At 44.5% G+C, this 23,245-nt stretch overlaps 1 protein-coding gene and 1 pseudogene across 1 annotated transcript in view; one reads left to right on the top strand and one right to left on the bottom strand.

Moving 5' to 3' along the window:
* The window catches only part of LOC146863688 (killer cell lectin-like receptor subfamily B member 1B allele C), a 184,346-nt gene that overhangs the window by 63,458 nt on the left and 97,643 nt on the right, over window positions 1-23,245 (bottom strand). The window contains exon 5 of the mRNA XM_085627826.1: window positions 13,938-14,041. Within this exon, the coding sequence (XP_085483952.1) occupies window positions 13,938-14,041 (104 nt within the window). The remainder of the gene's footprint in view (window positions 1-13,937; window positions 14,042-23,245) is intronic.
* Window positions 416-569, top strand: LOC146863689 (5.8S ribosomal RNA; annotated as a pseudogene).

Here is a 23,245-nt window from a genome sequence, read left to right as displayed (position 1 = left end):
CCCGCTGGCATGGCTCTGAGTATCCTGCTTAAGTTAGGGACTCTCAATGTGAAGATATGGAGCCCTGATTCCCACTGGCCCTGGTAGGATGGCTGATGTGTAGGAGGGGCAAACCCCCTCATTGCCTGGTATCCAGTGGACTGGTCCTGTGTGGAAATGCTTGTGGTGGAGCTTCCTGCCTCTGCTGCTGTGGGAGGTTTTCACTTGCTTGCCTGCCTGCCTGCTTGGGCGGTCAGGTTGGGCCCCTGGGCTGAATGCCTGGCAATACCTTCTTAAATCTTGGAGGCTGACTTCCAGAGGGGGAAGTGTGATGGCGTGATGGGCTGTCTCACTGCGTGGGCAGTGGATGGTTGTTACTTCCTTCTTCCTGCCTCTCTGCACCTTCAGGTGGCCGAACGTTGCAAAGGTTGCCTGTGACTTTTGGCAGTGAACCACTTGGCTCACACATCAATGAAGAACACAGCTAGCTGCTAAAATTAGTGTGAACTGTAGGACACAATGATCCCTGACACTTTGAACGCACCTTGCGGTCCTTGGTTTCTCCACAGACTACAGCTGTCTGAGGGATACTTGATGTCATTGCACTGTGGAACTCACAGGGCGCTGTGGGACTGTTGCAGGGGGTCTTTGCTCCTTTCGTCTCCCAAGGTCAGGCACATGAAGGCCCATACAGGGGCACTTCCCCCAGTCCCACTGCAGAGGTACACTGCTGATGTGCCTAGTCTTACCTGCCTTGATGGGGTGGGTGCCCGGTCTGCCCCAGGCCTTAAAAACCTGGGGTGCCTGGCTGTGCACTGCCTATGTGCACCACCTTGGGCACCCATTTCTGCAGGAGGCTGGCACGGTACCCTGCCTGCCCGCTGGTGTTGTCTTTCATGCTGGCCCCCGTGGGCTTCGGTCTCTGATCTGGAAGAAGGTGCTGCTGAGACCCCCCCATGCAAAAGAGGGTCCCCTCCTTTTCATGCTTTGGCACACAACGATGAACTCAGATCAGACATGGCAACACACTGAGTTTAAGCGTATTACTAAGCAGAGGAAAAGAAAATTACCAGGATTCCCTCAGTAAAGGTGAGTGAAGAGCCCAGCGCTGAATCCTCACTCGGCTGCGGGTGCAGGAAAAGTGGCAAACAGAACGCTGACAGCCTGATTTTGCTCGAGGGGGCCAAGCTATTTTGATCGAGGCTTACCCAATGGATGGTGTTAGGCCAGTAGTGGCCCATGGTGCACTGGGATAAGGTCTTGTAGGAGTTGACCTGATCCCTGCTTGGGAATGCAGCTCAAAGTAGGTGGTAAAGTCCATCTAAGGCTAAATACTGGTGCAACACCGATAGCCAACAAGTACAGTAAGGAAAAGTTTAAATGAATTTTAAAGAGAGAGTTCAAGAGGATGTGACACTGTCAAGAGGTAAACGGGAGGGGTCCGTGCAGTTCCCCCTGGATGATTCAACACAGTGGGAAGGCTAATGGTCAGGGGCGAACAAATTCCCTCAGTGGAACCATCGCCTGGGTGCACCCGGCTCCCGCAGTGTGCATTTCCTCTGCAGTGGTGTGTCACGACTGGCTCGTGGTCGGCTGGCAAGGATTCAGTTAGGAGGTGACCCTGTGTTCTGGTAGAGAGTGGTACAGCCCTCTGAATCCATAGGCTGAAGGAGATTTACTGCCTCCATGACCTTCCCAGCACCCAGTCCCTCATGGGGTGTGCCAAGACAGGGAAGGAAAACGGGAACTCCTGCTCCAGGCATGGTTGTTGCCTTGGGACAGTGTGCCGTGACTGCATTGTGTCGCCAGATGAGGAGGCACACGCCGGGTGCCACGGGCTGCGGTGATGTTGGTTACCCACCTCACCCATCTTGAAACATGGACAAAGAAATGTGAAGTGCGTGAGACAGAGTGCTTCAAGTACATGAGTCAGAAGGCTGATCAAAACCCTGTGGTGCAATAAAGGTGAAGGCAGTTGCATGATGGCTTAGGTAGGATCCTGCTTCGCCCTTATGGTGGGCGCACCAGCGGCCCATCTCGCCCTCTGTGACAGGAGAAGGAGCATGAGCGTTTGTAATAGGACCCTAAAGATGGTGAACTATGCCTGGGCAGGGCGAAGACAGAGGAAACTCTGGTGGAGGTCTGTAGTGGTCCTGATGTTCAAATTGGTCATCCGACCTGGGTGTAGGGGTGAAAAACTAATCAAACAATCTAGTAGCTGGTTCCCTCCGATGTTTCCCTCAGGATAGCTGGCACTCGGATCTCCAGATTTATTTGATAAAGTGATTGATTAGAGATCCTGGGGCTAAAACGGTCTCAAAGAGTGGTCGAAGTAGGCGGGATCGGCAGGGCACGGCGTGCCCCTCCTTCTTCATTTTAATAAATTCAGTTTCCCTACTTTTTTTTTATTTTAAACGTGTTCCAGGACGGCAGAAATTCCCAAGGTACATAGATAAGGCCCGGCATTCGTGGCAGTTCGGGAATGGGCGGGCGTGCAGAGAAGGAAAAAAACTCTGTCTTTTCCTTCTTGCCCAGAGGAGACAAGGACAGTGTCCACTTCTGCTGTTGCTGGCAGCTGCCCCCCTCTCTTTATTCCTTTCTCATTTTGTCTAGCTCTTACACAGTTACTTAACCTCTTCGGTGCCCGTGACGAGCTGGACTCGTCATGGGCCGCGGTGGCGCAGTGCCCATGACGAGTCCAGCTCGTCACAAACCCCGCCCGCTAATGTAACGGCCGGCACAGGGCGGGGAAAGGGGCGAGCACCGAAGGGGTTAAAACCGTGACTCCTTTCGTTTATTTGTTCCTCCATGAAATGGATCCAAAAAAGAAAAACACTTTTACTGCAAATGTATTTTTTGGACATTTTTCTATTCCAAAGTGCGGCATTGGGACGGAGAGAGATCAAAGGTTAAACATGTGAAAAATAAATAAATAAAGCAAGATCGAGTGGTTGCAAAGTGGCCATATTTATTTTATTCACACACAAACACATTAGCGCCACTTTACCAAGTTTGCCAGTGAAGCAATACTTGTGATTTCTTGTCTTTCTTTAGACAACATTGTTTTCTCTGGGTGGGGAAATGCTCCAGTCCTGGAGGTTCTGTGCAATACATGTTTGATGGTGGATTGGGTAACAAATTGTATACAGCGGCTCTGTGTTCAGGGATGTGGTCTTTTTAAACCATGCTGCTTACGTTTTGCAAAGATATAAGCAATGGACATTGAAACGGGTCCCTTCTGGGCCATGTAGTCATGTCCTTAACTTTCCAGGCAAAACACTCACTGCTTTCTGAATATTAAGTGCAAAATCATTAAGGTAACCATGTTGTTAGTTTACATTTCACATGCTTTACTTTAATCTTGCATTCCCTTGAGTGTTTGCTTGTTCCAGGATGTGGTTAGGTTTTTTTTTAGGCAGCATTTTACTCTTGTCTAGTGCATTCGCATCCAGGTGTTTATAGTGGGAAACAATTGGGTTATAGCTGAAGGCAGTGCGAGTTTTGCCTCAGTGGGGAAACGGAGCTGCACAAACCCCCCTCCCCCAACGCCTTGAGACCCTCATGGGTGAGTTGTGCACTTCACAAAATTTCCTAATTGATTGATTGATTGAGTTGGGCAGTATGGTGTTCATTGGGGGAGAGGATGTGGCACTATGGTCAGTGCTGCCAAATTTGGTACTGTGGAATCAGGTTCCGCCTTCATGACCAGTCCACGAGACTACTCTCCTGAGGGGGCACATTCCGTGCTAGACCTTAGAAGGCCCCGCAAGACCTTAGAAGCCCTGGTGGCTTAGCACCATCAGGTGGACCTTAGCGGTGGCCAGTGTTGGTTAACCTTGAAGCCCTGTCCACCACAATTCATGCTGAAGGTACCCTCTAGTCTTGCGGGCACGCCTTTGAAGCAGCACACCCTAGAGCAACAGTGACTGTCACTGAGGTCACAGGGCCCTTGAGCAGGGCAGCTCTAGGGCAATGCGACTGGTGCGATTGGTCCGGGCCCTGACTTTGGGTGGGGGCATGTGTTTGCAAGTATATTATGGTTTTAAAAGCATTTGATGCCTCCATCCTGGCCAACAACAATTTTCGGCAACAATAAAAATGTCATGATAACTCCAGTGATTAATGTTCTTCCAAGAGAGAGATGGAGTTTTCTCAAGTGGAAGTTGTGGATCGTGGAAAGGTAGCGCAGAGGGTAAATAGGTGAGTGGGTTACTGCTTTTGTCCATGAGATCCTTTTGTTACTTGCAGTTTATAAGTCAAAATCCTAACATAGAACAGTGAGCTATTAACTGTCATCTAAGAGCTGCATGCAAACTGCAAGGTATAAACTACAGTGTTATGGTTTTTCCCCTAGTCTTTGATTATCCTAATGCTGCAAAAAGGGGTTCATTTCGATATAAATCAATTCTGGTTATTAAACAGAACCACCAACCATGGTATTACATTCTAAGTTTGTGTTTCTCCAGATAAATCACATTAAACTATATTGCCTACTGGTATGCTTGTCATGTGATTCCTACACCGACAAATCCTTTGCCTTATGTAACATTTCCTATGCAGTGATTTACGCATGTATGATTGATTGTCTTTGTGCAATGTGTGTGATGTAAAGTGCCCTCACACCCTACACTGGTTATGGAGACTTGAGGGCACTGTTAAAGGGTGGAAGTGCGGGAGTCCGAGGCGCAGGTGGTCATTGGGGTCACCAACAAACATTGTTGCACAGAGCTCCAACAGCGCTAAACTCGGCCCTGCCTTGAGCCCAGTCCGCCTCACCCATTGGTACCTCCATTGGCCTTGTTTCAGCACTCACTGACCAGGGATTGGCAATTCAGGATTTGCATGCACAACAAACTAAGTTTACAAACTACACTGTCTCTCTGCTTCATGCACAAGCAAATTTAACATGTGCAGGCTGCTTTGGAGCAAATGGAATTATGCAGCAATGGAGGACAAAATTATGCCGCAGTGTTGACTAAATTATGCAGTAAAAAGAAGGCTGCAGTGTAATGCGGTATATTTTCTGATAATTTATCATTTTGACATTTTTACACATGCTATCAGCCTCTGCAAAGATTTTGGCCTATTATTACCAGTGAAATATACAAATGCAGCAGTGAGAAAGGTGATCAGTCAGACTTTGCAAAGGGCCGTCCACTTCACAGAAACACAAGTCACCTTTTTTAGTAACTTTTGATCCGTTTGAGCTATAAACAATGTATTAGTTAAAATCGTCAAATTATGCAGCAGATGACACATTATGTGGCAAATATTGCACAGCCACAATTATATAGAACACATTTGCAAACTAGGATATTTTGCAATTCATGTTTGTACTGCTCTTGTGGAAAAAGGGAGGAGAAGTGCTGAGGACAGAAACTCCATGGCTCGAAGACAAATGGCTTGTGCTTTTACTTGTAAGCGAATTTGGGACATTCTGTGATTGGAATGAATCCCACTTTGTGAATGAATTATCATGTCAATAACTCATATTAAATCTTAAACAAACCTGTATCCATTGTTTGAATTAAATAACGTAATAAGCTGTCACTGGGAAGTGAAATACCAAACAAATACTTAAAATTAGAATCATTTGCTCTTTCTTGCCACACCTCTGACCCCACCCACTGACCCAATCCTCTGGTTATTCCCACCCTCTGATCCTCTGCCCATAGTTCCCCTACTTTTTTTCCCCCACTTCAACCACTTATCGCCACCTGTTATCAAACTTTAAATGGGTAAGAAGCCCAAATAGCTGGCATAGAGCAAGGCATTGAATGTGAGTCCCTAGAGGACCACTTCTGGTAAGCAGAGCTGGGGCTGAAGGGTGAACAGAATACCAGGCTGAGATGCCTGATGCAGATGCTCATAAGACCCCAGAAAAGTTGTTAGTTGATAAAGACAGCAGGATGGTGGCCATGGAAGTTTAAATCTGCTAAGGAGTGTGTAACAACTCATCAGCTGAATCAAATAGACCTGAAAATGGATGGCTCTGGAGCATCAGTCCCATACCCGGATGGTGCTGAATGCCATAGGTACTAAGCAAGGGCCAGGGTGGAGCCACAACAGGTACAGATCTTGGTGACAGTAGCAAATATTCAAATGAGGACTTACTCTCTAAAATAGAAGTCAAAAATCTCTGGCGGGATGAGGCAGAGGGCTGTAGCCAAAGACAGTTCCACAAGGTCGGATGCCTTTGGGGAAGGACCTCTTAAACGGATTTGCTGCTGTGGAGAAGAACGTAGCGGGAGAAGCCACAAAGTCAATCCAGCCAGCAATACACCTTGGGTGGCTACGCGAGTAGGTTGGCCCTGGTCTTCTCTTGGTTCTCAGAGCAGTTTCTATCCAAACATTTTCAAAGTCACCTTTTTGGATTTTGGTGATGTGGGTGCCTTTTACACCACTTCCAACAGTCCAGGACTGGAGGGGCACCACTTGGAGGGTCTGGGCTCACTCAGGCTGGGTCCAGGTACGGGTTCAAGATGGAGGAAGTCTTTGTGTCCCTGTGGCTCTGAAAAGGAGGCCAGCAAACAAGCCCTTGTGAGTCACTCTGGGGGTCCTAGGAAAGTTGAGGATCTAGTCCTTGTTCCAGGCAGAAGGTAGCAGAACAGCAGGACAATCATTGCAGCAATCCAGCAGCACAGCAGCCCTTCAGAGCAGCAAGTATCGACAGGTCAAGAAGTGCACCGAAGAGTGGGTATTAAGGTCCTATTTTTGCACCCTGCTGCCAGTGTTCGGAAAGGTAGGAGAAGCTTCTGGAAAGGTTCTTTGAAGTGGATGGCATTTCCTCACTCCCCTACCCTGGCTCTAAGCTGGCTGCAGTGACAATGTGGGGTCTTTGGGCCCTTTGTATGAAGGCAGAGCACAGGCTATTCAGTTGTAAGTGAGCTGTGTTCAGCTCTGCCCCCTTCCATCCTGCCAGCAGATGGCCCATGGAGGAGCACCTAATCCCTCTATTATATGACTGTCTGGGAGGAATTTATCAAGTCTAACTGTAAGCTACACCCAGTCATGTGACCCAAGACAGGTTGCATGCAGAAAGGGCTAAGGGCAGGAAAATGCAAATTTCTAAAAATGGGTAGCAAGGGGAGTTAGGCCCAACAGGCCAGGTTCTGGCTGGGCCGTATATATATCTGTGACAAGGGAAAGGGCCAGGACCTGTGTAGTTTTTGGCATCATAAATTACCGCTAGACCAAACTATTTATTTTCATTTGATCTGGTACTTTATTTGTACCTTTTCTTTCAATCTTTTTTAAGTCTTTATAGTATATTCAAAACAGAAGAGACATTGAAGTCTATATGCAGACAATACTAATGTGCATGTGGTTCACAAAACATTAAACAACAAAAATAATAAGTATCTGATACACAATATGAACATACAGGAGTGAAAAAATCATAAACAATACATCCTATTATCTTAATAACCTTGTGTGGCCTTTAGCATCACAACCCAAATATTATTTCTAATCTACATAATATTTTGTAGACATTCAAAAGATGGTACATGCTTAAACATTTCAATTAAGGAAGAATGAGGGAACACGGGGAAAACACTAATACATGGGACTTTTCCTCTATATATAGTCAAAATCCAAATGTATAATTCCTCCGTGTTCTTATCCTATATCGTGATAAAGCCAACGCATTTCGAGTCTCTCTTAACAAATATATGGACTCTCATCAGGGCTCTTGGTTTTGTTTGGCAGCACTGTTGTTTTTTTGAAATCAGGATGTGTAAAAAAACTTTTTTTTTAAAACAGATATTTTAGCTCCCTTCTTTTTAAAAATGTACTTTCTCTTTTTAGCTATACACTAGTGTTTATACCTGGACTGCAGTGTGTTTTCCTGGCAGCTCGAGTTTCTCTATCTGTTTAAAAGAAGAGACCTCATTTTGGATGTTATTTTCATTTTATACATATGCAGAATGATCTAACACAAAAATGCACTGAACGGCTTTTAACAGCCTACCGTTTTTCTTCAGCCAGTGTTTGGCGATGAATTTCTCTGTCTATTTGTCAAGTTCGTTCCTCATATCTATATGAAAAGTGACATGCCATTAGTTTAATGGGAGCTTAAAGCATTCACTAATGAGTCTGGATTAAAAGCTTTTAGCATACCTGAACTTTGCATTCCCTTGTTAGAATGAATTTAAGTTCTCTTAGTGTACGGCAACTTTAATTATCCTGAAAAGCAAGCATGATGCTCAATTAACTTAGGCGTTCATTTTGCTAAACACATTTACTCACGGTTTCGTGGTTTCATTACAAATATACACGTACCTTTAAACGAAACACTCATCCTTGGGTAACGTTGTTTGTAACAATTTACTCGTATCTCTGAAAAACAGAGTATAGTGTGCAATCAAGCATGACTCTTGCTTGTCAACTTGTATATATTAGAAAACGGGGCTTAGTAAACGGCGCCTTACCTAAATTTTCATCTGTTCCCTCTCATCTAGTTTCTCAAAGTGAGGCAGTGGCATTTCCACTTAGAGACATCTCAAAGATGGCTTTATGCTTAGAATCATGGGTATTGTGGTTTGCAGTATCATGTTGCTCGATCTGAGCTCCCTGGCTTTGATGCATTATGCCAGTGCATTATGGGAGTTGTAGTAGTTAGATTTTAGCCAATTCTGTCATATTGTTCAAGCCAACTGTTGCGCTATTAAATTTCAGAATTAAATATGCTTCTTTGCGCAACAGTAGATTTTCAATGTCTGTTAGTGTTCTTGAGGGTTTGAAACTCGCCCAAACTGTCCATTTGAATTGTGTTTCATTATGGCATTTTTCTACAAAGTGTTCGACCATAGGTGCGGTCATTACTTTTTTCTTTATTCAGGACCGATAGTGAGTTATTCTTGTATTAACCTGTTGGTTGGTTTTCCCTATATAAATTTTTCCACACAGACAAATTATTGCATCAATTGCGTTTCTTGTCTTACAGTTAGTGAACTCACTGTGTTTCCATTTAATACCGTCATGAACAAATTCTGTGCCTTCTATGGTGTTGGCGAAGGCGATGCAATTTCCGCATTTTTTGTGTCCTTCAACCGGCTTTAAATTCCACTTAGCTAGTAAGTCGCTTTTTTGTTTAGGCAGGCAAGGGTCTGCTCTGCTTATTTGTTGACCAATGCTTAGATTTTTCATCCATGCGAAAAGTGGTTTGGGAAAGGAGCATTCTAAATTTTCTAATAGATGGCAGTTCTTCAAAATGGTTTGTCTGAATCTGTTATTTTCTGGGCCATAAGTGGACACACACACCAGTCTTTCCAACGTCTTTTTTTCTTATACTTGGAGGAGACTTTCTCGAGCGTGAACCGAGCTCTTTTAGTTGAATGTTTAAGCAACTTTTTTGAGTATCCTCTCTTTTGCATATCTTTGCAGAAAGATGCCGCATGCTTTTCAAAATCTGACATCATGGAACAATTTCTCTTCATTCTGAGTAGTTGCCCATATGGGAGATTCTCTTTTAAGCTCTTCGGATGTCTACTTCTAAAGTGTAGAATTGTGTTCTTGTCTGTCTCCTTCTTGTACAATGTAGTCATCAATACGCTCTCTACAGGTATCACCTCTACATCCAAAAAGGTTAAATTGGTGATGCTGGATTGGACTGAGAATTTTATGTCTGCATGTCTTGAATTTACCCATTCATGGAACAACGCCGATTCAGTCTGGCTCCCGTGCCATAGGCACCAGACGTCGTCGATATATCGTAGCCATTGTATTATGTTCTTTTTATAAGGGTTGTTGTTTTCAATGAACTTTTTCTCATATTGGGCCATGTAGAGGACCGCCAATTCCGGAGCAAAAGGACATCCCATGGCGGTCCCCTTCACTTGTACATAAAATTGATCCTCGAATTTAAAATAATTTTTTCTCAATGCCAACTCTGCTAGTTGGACAATGAAAGCTGTTGGGACCCTATGGGGCCGCATTCTTTTTTCCAAATACGGTTGAATCACTTCCAAAGCTTCCTCCTGTGGTATCTGGGTGTAAAGGGAGGTGACGTCAAGTGTAATCATTATTTGGGTTTGTTCCTCAAATGTGGTTCCTTCAATTTTTGTTATAAAATCAGTCGTGTCACTTAAATATGATGGAACTTCAGCAAGAAACGGCTTCAGTAAAAAGTCCACACATTTTGCAATTGGCTCAAATACTGAATCACATCCCGGCCTCCCTGGGGGGCTGTCTAAATTGTTATGATTTTTTTGGCACAAAGTAAAGAATTGGTGTCCTCTGGAATTTTTTAATCAAGAAGTTGTGTTCCTTCGAGCCAAGGTAGCCTTCTTCTAAGCCTGGTTGTACTATTTCGGTGATCTTTGATTTATTGAGAGCATTGGGTCTTCTTCAAGTGGTCGATACCATGTTGTGTTATTCACTTGGTTCATTCCTTCATTTATATACATCTCTCGGGGCCAAATAACCACTGCGCCACCCTTGTCTGCCTTCTTAATTATTATTGAAGAGTCTGCTTTGAGTTCTTTAATAGCAGCTTGCTGTTTAGAGCTGAGATTTTGATTGAAATATTTCTTATTCTTCTCCATTTTAATGATAGATGATAGTATTGTTCGTTCAAGTGCAAAAATCTCCTTTGGAATGTTTTGGGTTGGAATAAATCTAGACTTGTTTCTAAAGCCTGTACCAGATCAAATGAAAATAAATAGTTTGGTATAGCGGTAATTTAAGACGCCATAAACTACACAGATCCTGGCCCTTTCCCTTGTCACAAATTTCTAAAAGTGGCATATTTAAAATTGTAATGAAAAATCCAACTTTACAATTAAAGAGGGTTTATCATTATAATGTCATTGATACCAAACATGAAATAGCTACCTGCTCAAAATGACAGCTTATTACATTTAATAAGACATCTCCATGTTTTAGGACATGTAAAACCTAAAAGTACATGTACAACCTTTTAATTTCACAGCACCCTGTCCGATGAGCTACCGTAGGGCCTATGTCAGGGGCCTCTGGGCAGTCAGTGGCATGGTCCACCAAGACTTGTTGCCTAAGGCTGCCTGGAGGTCCAGGGGTCCTAAACCCTTTCAAAGGCGGTGCCAATGACAGCTAAGGGATTCAGTGGAACTTTTAGCTTTTTCCCTGTCTTCCCACTGGCCTGACAGGTTAGGCAAGTCCTACAGAACTCATCTGAGGAGATCATCAACCGAGGCCAAAAGAAGTGGGAGAGAAGCTTGGCAAAGGTCTTGTCCTGCCCCAGATGTATCCGCCAAGGGTATTTCATGAGCCAGTCCCGGGAGGAAGGCCCTGTAGCATTGGAGGACTACCAACAAACGTATTGCCCCATGCACAGGAGCCTTAGGCTCACTATACAGCAGGTCATTCTCCCAGTATATGAGGTGATCTCCAGAGGCATCATCAGCTTCCTGGGATTCAGCTTGCTGCCTCGTGTCCTCCAGGGGTGGGCACTCCCTCTGTTGTCTTACAGAACTCCTCCCTTCTGCTTGCCATCCAGCAAGCTCAGATAGGTCACGCAGGGAGGCAATGTCCTTCCTAGGTGGCTCAGGGGCATCCTCCTCCGGTGCCGCATCCACTTGTATTGTGGGACACTCGAGGGCTGGTTTTCCAGGCCCCTTACCCTACCCTCTCTTGACAGCTGCCAGAGACATATTTACAGGCTCCAGACTCCCCCTCTGGCCAGCCATGGACCAGGTGGCCACACAAACCCACTTAGGCAACCCCAACATTTCCAGGTCTGACCCAAGCTCCACTTCTTTCCAGGCAGTGTGCTCTAGATCAATGCCTATCAGACAGACAGTCCACAGGCATGGCAGGGCTCACAGCAACTTTCAGAAGACCTGAGACCCCCACCCATTTAAAGGGAATCATACCTACAAGGTATGGCTTCCCTGTGTGTCTGCTACTTCACCCTGGTGGAATGTAGTGGGAATCACTTGCTCTGAGGACACCTTACAGAAGTCATACTGGCTCATGTGTCCATCAGAGCCTCCACCCTCTGCCCATTGTGACCCAGTGCCTGTACTTGGAAGTATTGGAAGGCATGTGGGCTTTGGGCACCATCACCCAAGGTCAATAGGGTAACCTCACTGATTTCCCCTACACTAACTGGGGCCATCTCCTCCACAAGCACTACTCTAGCCAACACTGGGGGTTGCCCTCCACTGCTCAGGACAATTGTGTTCATCCTTGGTGTGCCCATGCTCATAACACTCATAGCACTTGGGGACAAACTTGCCATTGTTCTTATCAAAAAAGCCCTTATTTGGTGGTCAGATTGGGATTGGGACCCTTTCCCATGAGAACTATTTTGTTGGCCTTGAGAGAACTCTTTCTTTTTATCCCCCTCTCTTTCTGGTGGGAACCCTGACCACCCTTTTGGGAGTCCCACCGATGCCATCTTGGACACTCTGGTGCTGACCCAGCAGTCTGCCTACTCAGCAAGCTTCCTGGGGTCAATCAACTTGCTGTCTACCAGGTGTTGGCACCGCTCTGTGAAACAGGTATTGAGCATGTGCTCCCTTAGAATCAGGATGTACAGCCCAAAAAAAAATCCACTTTCCTGCTCTCACCCAGCCCTTCAGTGCCTTTCTGGAGTAATCTAAGAAGTTCACTCAGGACTAGTTTGGGAGTTTATGGACGTCCTTGAACCTCTATCGGTATTTCTTAGGAGTCAGCCCAAATCTGGTCAGAAGAATGGCCTTCATGGAGACATACTTGCTTTGGCCCTCTACCTCAAGTGTATGAAGTTTGCCCCTCTGCACCGTGGGCATGCATCTCCACAAGCTACCCCCACACTACTCCTCTGGGACCTTCTGTACCCTCAGAGCACAATAATATTCTGAGAACCATTTATCAATATCATCTCCCATGAAAAGCAGGCAAAATCAGCTCTCCATGCACCGGGCAGGGCCACTTTCCCATCCAGGGCCACGGTGGCGTTGGACCGGGGAGGAGTCTAGGGCTCTTGAGCACTGAACAGCTACTGTAATCCCCACATGAGAATTTGGCAAAGGCAGAGCTTCAGGCCCAGGCAGAACCATCTTTCCTACCAGGGTCAGGGTAACATTGGAACGGGATGGAGTCTGGGGCTAATGCTGGCTGGACAGATCCTGTAATCCCCCTGTGAAAAGCAGGCAAAGCCAGGGCTCCTGGCACCAGGCAAGGCCACTTTTCCTACCAGAGGCAAGTTGGCTTCACCGGGGAGGAGTCTGGGGCACCTGAGCATTGGGCAGCTCTCGTAATCCCACCATTACAGGCAGGCACAGCCATGGGAAGCAAGAGCTCCAGGCAGGGTCACCATCCCTACCCAGGCCAGGGTGGAATTGGACTGGGGAGGAGTCTGGGACTGCTGCCAGCTGGACAGTTCCCGTGATTCCCCGTGAGAGGAGGGTGAAGCCAGGGCTACAGGCACCGAGCAGGACCATCTTCCTTACCTGTGTAAGGGTGGGATAGGAACGAGGAGGAGTTTATATCTGCGGGCTGAACAGCTCCCGTAATCCCAAATGTTGGAGGCCCGGTCCCTGCAGGATGGTGGTGCCAGCCAGCAGAGAGAGCTTCCTACCCTGTCTAGGGGAGAATGGAGTCCCCACACAAGAGTCAGCTTTGTGAGGCAAAAACATCACCAGTGAAATTTCCTTCTCAAGGCCGATCAAGTAAATGGACGGGTATGGTTGTGCTAACTCAGTAAACCACGTCACCAGCCCAGCCTTCCTAATTTGAATTAAACCCAGGCCTAATCTCATGCTCACGCCTTTCATCAATAATGGCAGCTGATGATGGTCATCAGAATTGCAGCAGTGGATTCCACTCTAAATTTAGCGCTTCCTCTAGAAGTAAGAGCATTTTCCTTTGGAGCCCAAGTATAAATCAGCCCTTACTCTCTGGCCCAGCAGTGTCTGTTAAGGGTATTCATCTCTTCACATCTGTGTCTCTGCTTTTCATTTCCTGGAAAAGCATGCAGCATTGAACCTTACCCTGTCAGCGGTGTCCCGTCCAGCCATTTCCAAGGGTGTGTTCTGATCTCTTTCTTGAGGCCAATCATATAATCTGCATCATTGGTCTGCTCCCTCACGAAAGTCTGCGATAAAGAAAAGTGCACAATGAGCTCTGAATTTCTTATATTCAAGACATTAGTCATTTTCCAAGCAGGAAAAATGCTCCTCTCCAGGACCCTCGATCTACAACTGATCCTGGAGTCCATGCAAATAGATCCCAAATATCTTAGGCCCTGATTTAGAGCTTGATGAACGGGTCACTACTTCACAACATGACAGATATCCTATCTGCTTTATTACAAGTCCATGAGGACATAATGCATTTGTAATAACGCACGGGATAACATCTTGTGACGTAGTAACGTGTCCCCTAGACTCTAAATCAGGACCCTGGTTACACAGCGTTGTCACATTAAATATAATTGAACAAAAAGGGAGAAAGCACAATAAAAGTTCTTATTTTTCACCTCCATCTACAGGCCTGATTTAGATCTCGGCAGATGGGTTACTCCATCACAACAGTGACGTATATCCCATCCACCGAAATATAAATCTCGTAGGACATAATGAGATTTATATTTCAGTGGACAGGATATCCGTCACCGTTGTGACAGGGTAACCCATCCGCGGAGATCTAAATCAGACCCAAGCTAGGGAAGTTTTCTGGTACAACTTTGCTTTTGTCCGACAATCGACTGATGGGGGAGAAATTACATTTTTTGTAATGATAAATGTATGTAGATCTCGCAAAGGTAGTAACGCCTCTTTAAAGACCTTCAAACATTGCAAACTCTCATAGAACTTTGGAAATTTTGCAAAGAATGTAAATTTACACACCCCAACTTATATTGTGAATTCAAAGAATGATAACGATTTTTAAATATACATATTTTACAAAAACAGCCAAGGTTCTTAGTTCACCTTAAATTTTCACAATCAGATACCTACGCACAAGGGGGGGATGTTACAGCATTTTCATTACATTCTGCCTATAACTATACCCTTTAAGGTGGCTTTTTCCTCATTTTAGAGATCGTACGAATATTTCTAAAGTGAAGACCAAATATCCTAACTCCCAAAAATTCAAAAATGACATATGAAACTTTTAATTATAATGAAAGGAATGAAGTAATCCACTGGCAGCACAATACAATCCCATCCACTGGTTTCTTGAGCATAAACACCACCTCTCAGCTACAACTGCATGAGAGAGAGTGCATTAGTCAAACTCATGGTTTAAGCAGTCATGTCAGGTCAGGAACGCCCATTTTGCATCTCATTAGAGGTGCAAAGCTGGGCGTTAAGAATCCGGGCGCTAATGCAAGGTTTCACGGGTTAGCGTGACCTTGCTAATTGGGTGATAACATTTTCGCCACTTTTTTGCCCGAAAACGGATGCAAAAGCGGCAATAATTTTATATCGCCTCCTTGCTGATATACCCCCAAGTTATTAGTTTCTTAGTACTTATCCATTTTATCTCAAAATTTAAAAACCTTTCTCCTCCAAGAATGATACCATGACACTCACCAGTTGGATTACTGTGGATGAAGCAGATTAAAGTGTTGTTTCTGGACTCTATTAATGAATGCACCAGAAAGGGATGTCCCTTTGTAGTAACATAACTTATAACTGCTGTTGACTAACTAGAGTCAGAATGACCTATACATAAGAAAAAGTGCTAACTTGTACAAATCGCCACTTTCTTTCAAAACCTTATTAAGAACATCTTAATGGAATAATACAAAGAAAAAATAAGCAGTAAGCAAACATGTCCCTTTAAAAAAAGATACACACTATAAACCATCTGTACCGTGCCCCTGTTATTACACGTGTCGAGCAGCATCACAAGCCCCTTTACCCATATACATTGTGGGGAAAGCCAGGAGAGAAGGGGGATCACTAACAGAATATCAGAAACAAAAATATCGTGTGGACCGAATATTGTGTCTAAAATACTAAGAACCAAAATATCAAGAAAGTAAGTGCAGATGGGTGAGTATAGATTTACTATCCTTAGCTCCACATCTACGTACCGTGAACATATATTTATATATTGTCAAGATATATAGTTAAACTTTGCTTAGCTATAGAAGTAAACTTCATAATATTTTTGTCCTCAATATTCTTGACACAATATTTTGTCCCACAATATTTGTGTTTCCAATGTTGTGTCTCAATACCAGAGAAGTTTGTCTACAACTAGCATGGATTTCTAACATTTTTGGATGGTCTGACAATCCGTCATGGTCCTCAGTCATGTGAGGATTCTCGCCTTATGTTCACCAAGGAGGAAGACGCCAAAATTTGGAGTCCCAGCTTCACAGAAGCCCGTATCTTTCTGAATGTCTATACACAATCTGATTGCTTTTGACTAAACACATGGGGCATATCTTCTATTGATTCCCAAAGTTGGGACAGAAATAAGAGTGATATGTCAATCTTCAGCACAAAGAATTCTTTTTTATAAGCTGCAGATCTTGCCATCCTGTCTAGGTAGTAGGGCTCATTAGGATGAATATTTCTTCCTGGTTACCCACTTCGTCGTCTCTTCTTAGATGAGTCTTCTCAAGTCAACAGCGATTGTTCCTTCTTGAACCCTTGCTCTCGGGACTCTCAATCCTGACATCTTCACTCCTTCACCTCTTCTGTGGTTTCTAACCACTTCAGGAACCTACAAAGATGCTGCTTGGTCACATCTCCAAACTATAGATGCCAGGAAATGGTGCACAGGGTCTTGGCATCTTCACCCATAGGTAATCATGGAACGCTATATTTCCTGATCTTGGCAGCCCCCTCTTGCTGAATTCTTGAGATGAAATACTTCATTTCTAATTATAATGTAAAGAATAGGGCACCGTCTTTCGAGATTATATGCTGCTTCAGATGTTTCCCCTGCCTCTGAGGTTAAGCTCCAGACCCACCATTCTCAACTGTAGCCTCTGGAACTGCTAGTACGTGCCTTGCTTCTTGATTTTAACTGCTCCACAGATCCCTATATCTGTGGCTTTGCAGTCTACACCTTGCATTGTTCCTTGTAAGTCTTTCAGGGGGTCCAGAACCAGAGTCCCCGTGTGTCTGATTTTCCAGTCGAGGAGTCTTTGTCATCAGTTTCTATACATGGTGTTGACACTTTGATGACTTTGGGAACAACAAAACAATTCTCTGTGGCCCATTTGTGGTTGTTATTTATATAGTAAAGCAACAGTGTCTGGGTCTGGAACTTCAGCTGCTATGGGGCATGTCTATGACTAATGGTTTTAGATTATACTGCAAGGAATACTCCAACTGCATCCATGCAAGTATTAGGTGCAAAAGCTAGCTACAAAGATGACATATTCAGTGAGTAGGCTTGGTGCCTTGCACTGGTTTCAAGAGGTGCATACCTTTGGGGGGCGTGGCTTAGGCGCCATTGAGGATGGTCGCCTGTTAGCGAAACTCTGTGGTGGCGCTGGAGGGTTGCGGTCTTCCCGGCAACATCTACACTGCATTTGGCTCTCCGTCGATAATGGTGAAGCCATAAACACTTGCAGCATTGGGGACGACTGTTGCTCTTCCCCCTGGAGACGCGGGTAATTACTTTTGTGGTGGGTGTGCTTCTCCGTATGTACTCGTGCCCGCCATTTTGTCTAACTGCTGTTCCTGTCACGGAGCCGCGTTTTAATGGGCTCCTGCGCTCCTCTTTTTAAATGAAGGCAGTAAATGCTCTCTCTATTCACTTTTTTATTCAAATTGAAAACAGCAACAGTTTCTTTCTACAGCTGATGTTTCCCAACAGAGACTTCTTCTTTACCAAGTCTGCTTTCAATGCCAACACCTGATACTGCATATCGCACTTCAGGAAGACGATAGAGATTGCTGGTGCTGTAATGTGGCAAGACAGGACAGAAGTTCTTTTTACAGTGGCCATATATTAATATGACGTAATGGCATTGTGATAACCTTGTGAGTGTCAGATTAATTCAAGGAAAGATTGCTCTCTTTTTAGAGTCCGCTGAAGTTTTTTTGTCACAACTATGCTGATGTCAACCAAACGGGCAAACAAAGGCTTGTAAGAGTGCAGTAAGTGTGTCAATTTATTTTTCCTGAGCGGCAGTTTCTGTCTTCCTTGAAAGCTCTAATTGAAATCAACTTTATTTCTATGGGGAGAACGAAGTCTCTGTGTAACACATCTACTACCACTTTCTCATCAGCGCCATTAGAAGATTATAACCCCTTTAACATTCTTCGCTCAGACATGGAAGAGAATGACTGCAACATTGTTCCTCCTGCTATCGGATCTATGTTACCTTCATCAAATATTCCAATTTAATCCACTAAATCTATTGCCAAAATGCATGCTTCTACACTTGTGGTTGGAAAGCGTGTTAAAAAGGATCCTCTTTTATCAGTCACTTCTCCTCCATCTAGCTCTATGGATTTACTCCTTGAGGAGATTTGTTCACTTCGGCCATATAGAAGAGACCAATCAGCGTCTCCAAAATATAGAAGGCAAATGGGTATGCATGGAAAAATAGGTGATGCAAAAAAAACAACGTACGGACACCTTCCTAGCAGCGGCGATTCAGGTTCCTCCTATGCAATCGGAAATTTTACATCTCAAGAAGCAAATGGAAAATCTTGAAAATCACAACAGACGTAACAATGTATGTATTTATGGTTTGGCGGAAGGGATGGAGGGTCCAGATCCTATTGCATTCTTCAAGTCTTGTCTTCCAAAGATTCTTGATCTACCAACGTCTTCAATCTTGAACATCCAAAGAGCTGATCGTTTGGGTCATGATTCATCTCCTAAGTCCAAGCCAAGAGGAGTTATCATCTACTTCCTGGAATATACTGAGCTACTGAAATTCATCCAACCAGCTCAACTTAAAGTTCGGATGTCTTGGCAAGGTTCCGCTCTCTTCTTTTCTCAAGATTATGCTAAAGGAACCACTGACAGGAGGAAAATGTTTTTGGACATGAGACCGGCACTTCGCAACCTAAATGCTCATTTTGGTCTATTTCACCTATGTCTGTTTAAACTAAAGTGACTTATACAAATAAGACTACCACTTTTGAGGATCCTCTGATGTTACAACAGTTCTTGGCCACTTGCAGGGAGGGAGAAACGGATATATTCAGGCTTTCAAGTGTATAGACTTTGCTATTTGATATTGTTGAATATCTCTTATTGGTTTGTGATAAACTTTCACATTGTTTGTGGTCGTTCACTGTTATTCTTTTGTATTTTTTCTTGTTAGGTGCAGTTTTCATATTTGATCATCCTAGTTCACATCCTGTTGCTGGTGTACCCCTACCTCCTGGTCCGTCATGGGTTTTCTCTGATCGGTTGTACCATCTTCCTTATGTGGTGTCACCACCCCCATTTCATACCTGTCTTTTCTGGTATGTCAATATTTTTCTTCGTTATATTGTCTTTCTTCATTACTCTCTAAATGTTATCTTTCCTTTCTTTTTCTCTCTTTTCTCTCTTTTATCTTTCACCGACATTCTATATTTATTATTCTATTAGTTTAGCTTCTTTTGTACTTCATCCATACTTCATGCTCATTCTTTTCTATTGTTTCCTCGTCTCTCTAATATCACATTTACACTTACATCTCTATTTTTCTCTCTCTTTTTTCCTACTCTATTTGTTTCACTTTGCATATAGCTGGTTTGCTCTTTGTTATGCTTTCCGCTGTTTGATGATCTGCTTTGATTGGTGCCCTTTATTCACTTTAATGTCATTCCTATGTCCTTAAAACTTGTCTCTTGGAATGTCAGAGGTTTATATTCACCTATTAAAAGGCAAAGGGTGTTAACACATTTAGCTAAACTGTGGGCAGATATAACCTGTTTACAAGAGTCTCATTTAATGGCAGAAGAATCTATAAAATTAAAGAGAGGTTGGGTAGGGGAGGTCTTTTACTCCCCAGGGGATGGTAAACGTAATGGAGTTTTAACTCTTTGCCGTAAATCGCTTCCTGTTAAATTGCTCTCACAGTGTTCTGATAAAAATGGCAGATGGTTTTTTACTAAATTATTGTTGGGAAATGCTCTGGTCTCTTTACTTAATATATATGCGCCCACCGCTAGGGATTCTTCTTTTTGGGCATTCCTTGGGTCAACAGATTGCAAACTGTATTGATGATAACTTTATTCTTACAGGTGATTGTAATAAAGTTTTTGATCCTTTTTCAGACCGCAATTCAGCAATCTACTTCGTCCCTCATAAATCACATAAACATTTCATATAAACTATTAAACAATATAAGCTTATAGATGCTTGAAGACTATGTAACCCTACTATAAGGGAGTACAATTATTATTCTCTGGCCCACCATACCCAATCACGAATAGATTCTTTTTTTATATCACATAGTATTTCTCAGTCATTAATGCTGGCGGACATTGGATCTATTCTGATATCCGACCATGCTCCCACCACCATTCAGCTTGCTGTTCTACAGAAACCTAACACACTTTGGAAATGGCGTTTTAATAATGCTCTTCTTTTAGATCCAACATTTACTTCCTCATTTGTTTCCTTTTCCAAATAATATAGTTTCTTTAATCAATCTGAGACTTTACCCTTTCATGTGGTATGGGATGCTTTCAAAGCAGCAACTAGGGATTTTATTATTGGTTATGTTTCTAAAAAATGCAAAGAATCCAAAGAGCTCACCACAACCCTCCTGGATAAAATGAAGAAATTGGAGCATTCTTATTACTCTTCCAAGTCAAAAGATTGTTTATCAGAACTTATAAACATCAAATTTGAATTTAATAAGGAATCGACAAACAATGCTTCAACATATTTATTAAAGTCTAGTGCGAAATTTTATGGAGGTCAGAATAAAGCCAGGAAAATACTAGTCAATTATTCGAAAGATAATGATATTTTAAAATGAATTTCTCCAATTCTATCAGACATTATACACATCAGAAATTCCTCCCTCAGAGCATCACATTTCTCAATGTTTATCTGATATTCAACAACCTTCTGGTATTCATCCAGATTTCACACTCTTGGAGTCCGACTTATCACAAAAGGACCTCCTTACCGCATTACAGACAGTCAAGAAAGACAAAGCCCCTGGGCCAGATGGCTTCACAGTTGAGTTTTTTACACTCTTCGCACATTTGCTAATCCCCAAATTGCATAATCTTTTAGACTGATTTCTGCACTCAGGTGAATTCCTTGCCTCCTTTTCAGACTCCCTTATTTGTCTCATTCCTAAGGAAGGTAAAGACTTAAAATATTGTAAAAACATTTGTCAAGCATCGAGATGGCTCTCTGAGACCCTCATGGATTGTCCTCTTTGGGCTGAGCTTGAACAATCAGGTTCCCAGGGCCTGTGTTCTTTCCCAGAACTGTACCTTTTTACTCACTATTGTCACATCTCCAGCCACAGGTAAGCCCTTTGTAAAAGGTACCATGGGTACCTAGGGCACTGTGACGAGGGAAGGCGTCTAAGGCCTACAGCACCTATTGTACCACCCTTAGGGGTCCTGCACCTCAACACACACCCACTGCCATTGCAGACTGCATGTTTTGGTGCAGAGAAAAGTAAAGAGTCAACATGGTACACACCCTTGAGTGCCATGCCTGCGATCTACTGCCTAAGGCCTGGGTAAGTCACCCCTCTAGCAGGGTGCAGTAGACCACAGGTGAAAAGCACTGTACCCCTACAGTGTCTAAGTCCGTTCTTAGACATTGTAAGTGCAGTAAAGCCGTTAAAGAGTATATGGTCTAGGAGTTGGTCATTACAAACACCACAGCTCCATAATGGCTTTACTGAAACCTGGGAGGTTTGGTAGAAAACGTCTCAGCACAATAAACCTACACTGATGCCAGCATGAGATTTAATGTATAAGCACTCAGAGTGCATCTTAGAGATCCACCCTGAAACATGACCAGCCCTGGTGTCGTTCCTGAATGGCTACCCACCATTTGCCACCACCAGACAGGTTTCTGGACCCCTAGGTAGAGAGCGTCCGGTCTCTGGGAGAGGTGTCATGCCGCCTCCCCCAGGATGGGCTGGGTCCACGAAGGGTAAGGTTCAAAGACCAGCTGCCTTTTTTAGCTGACTCTACCTTATGCTGCCCACAGCAACTGGCTCCCGCCAGATCTGACCCCCACTTTGGATGGGCGAATTGGTGGGAAATCCAAGTCAGGAAGAGAGATGTGCCCACCTTTGCCAACCCCACCCATCAGGTGGGGAAGGCAAGGTGAAGCCCACACCTTAGTCTTCTCCATCTTGAAGATGAAGAGACACAGCCAATCAGATATAAGTCCATGCCCCCTCCCACTGGAGGGTGGCAGAACAGGAGGTGCACTCACCCAAAGATCCCAACCTACAACCCCTGTAACACCCCTAAATTTAGTATTTAGGAGCAACCCTCAACCTTGCCTCCTCAAGTTTGAAATGAAAAAAGGAAGACGGTCCAAAGAGCTGTGTTGAACGAGGAAGAAGAGAACACCATCTGCTTTGGCCCCAGCCCCACCAGCCTGTCTTGACCTCAACCTGCAACCAGTGAAACCCCAGAAGGTCCAGCAGTCAGCAGCCATCCAGAAACCAGAGGATGTTGCCCTGGCTTAACCAAAAAGACTCTGTCTCCCGTGAGCAGCAGATTTGATCAACCAAAGACTCGAACGCAGACCCTGGATCCAGCCGGCTCCACTATTCTGCACCACTCTGCACCCGACGCCCACAGCCCGAATCCGAGTGTCCCAACACCACAAGAAGGTCTTCCCTGTGATCCTGACCTGGGATCCGGTGATCCCTGATCTGCCTCGAACTTCTGCTCAACACCCGCAGCCTCAACCTAAGGGGTCCCTTTGACCACGATGGGAGCTGGTAAGAAAACCTGACGCCATAAGACATACCTGCATTCGACGCCCCCCGGTCGTGTGTGGCCCAACCGACGGTGTCCAGACATCCCTCAACTATCCAACTTACCTCTCTTGCTGGTGGTCGCCCTCAGGAAACCTCCTTGATTGAGGCTGCAGCCTTTCCTGCGAACCGGAGATCTCCATTGGAATCCTCAGGGCTCCTGATGTCTCTTTGCCACCCTGCATCCACCAGCCTCCGTGCAACTGGTGGTGCAGCACTTGTGCCTATTGTTTGCCCTGCAGTGCTGATCTTAACCCCAGGAGCTTTGCTCCCACAACCCAGTGGCCTGCTCGTGAGCAGCCCCTAACCTAAGGCCTCCTTCGCACCATTGGCTAACATTAGGCCCCTGCACTCTACACCCAGCCGCCCTAGTGCTGCTAGTGGTGCAACTCAAGTGCCCCCTTGACC

This window comes from Triturus cristatus, chromosome 2_1 (genome assembly GCF_964204655.1).
Source record: "Triturus cristatus chromosome 2_1, aTriCri1.1, whole genome shotgun sequence".
Taxonomy (NCBI): domain Eukaryota; kingdom Metazoa; phylum Chordata; class Amphibia; order Caudata; family Salamandridae; genus Triturus; species Triturus cristatus.
Note: the sequence above shows the minus strand (reverse complement) of the source record. Positions and strands in the feature narration are given on the sequence as shown.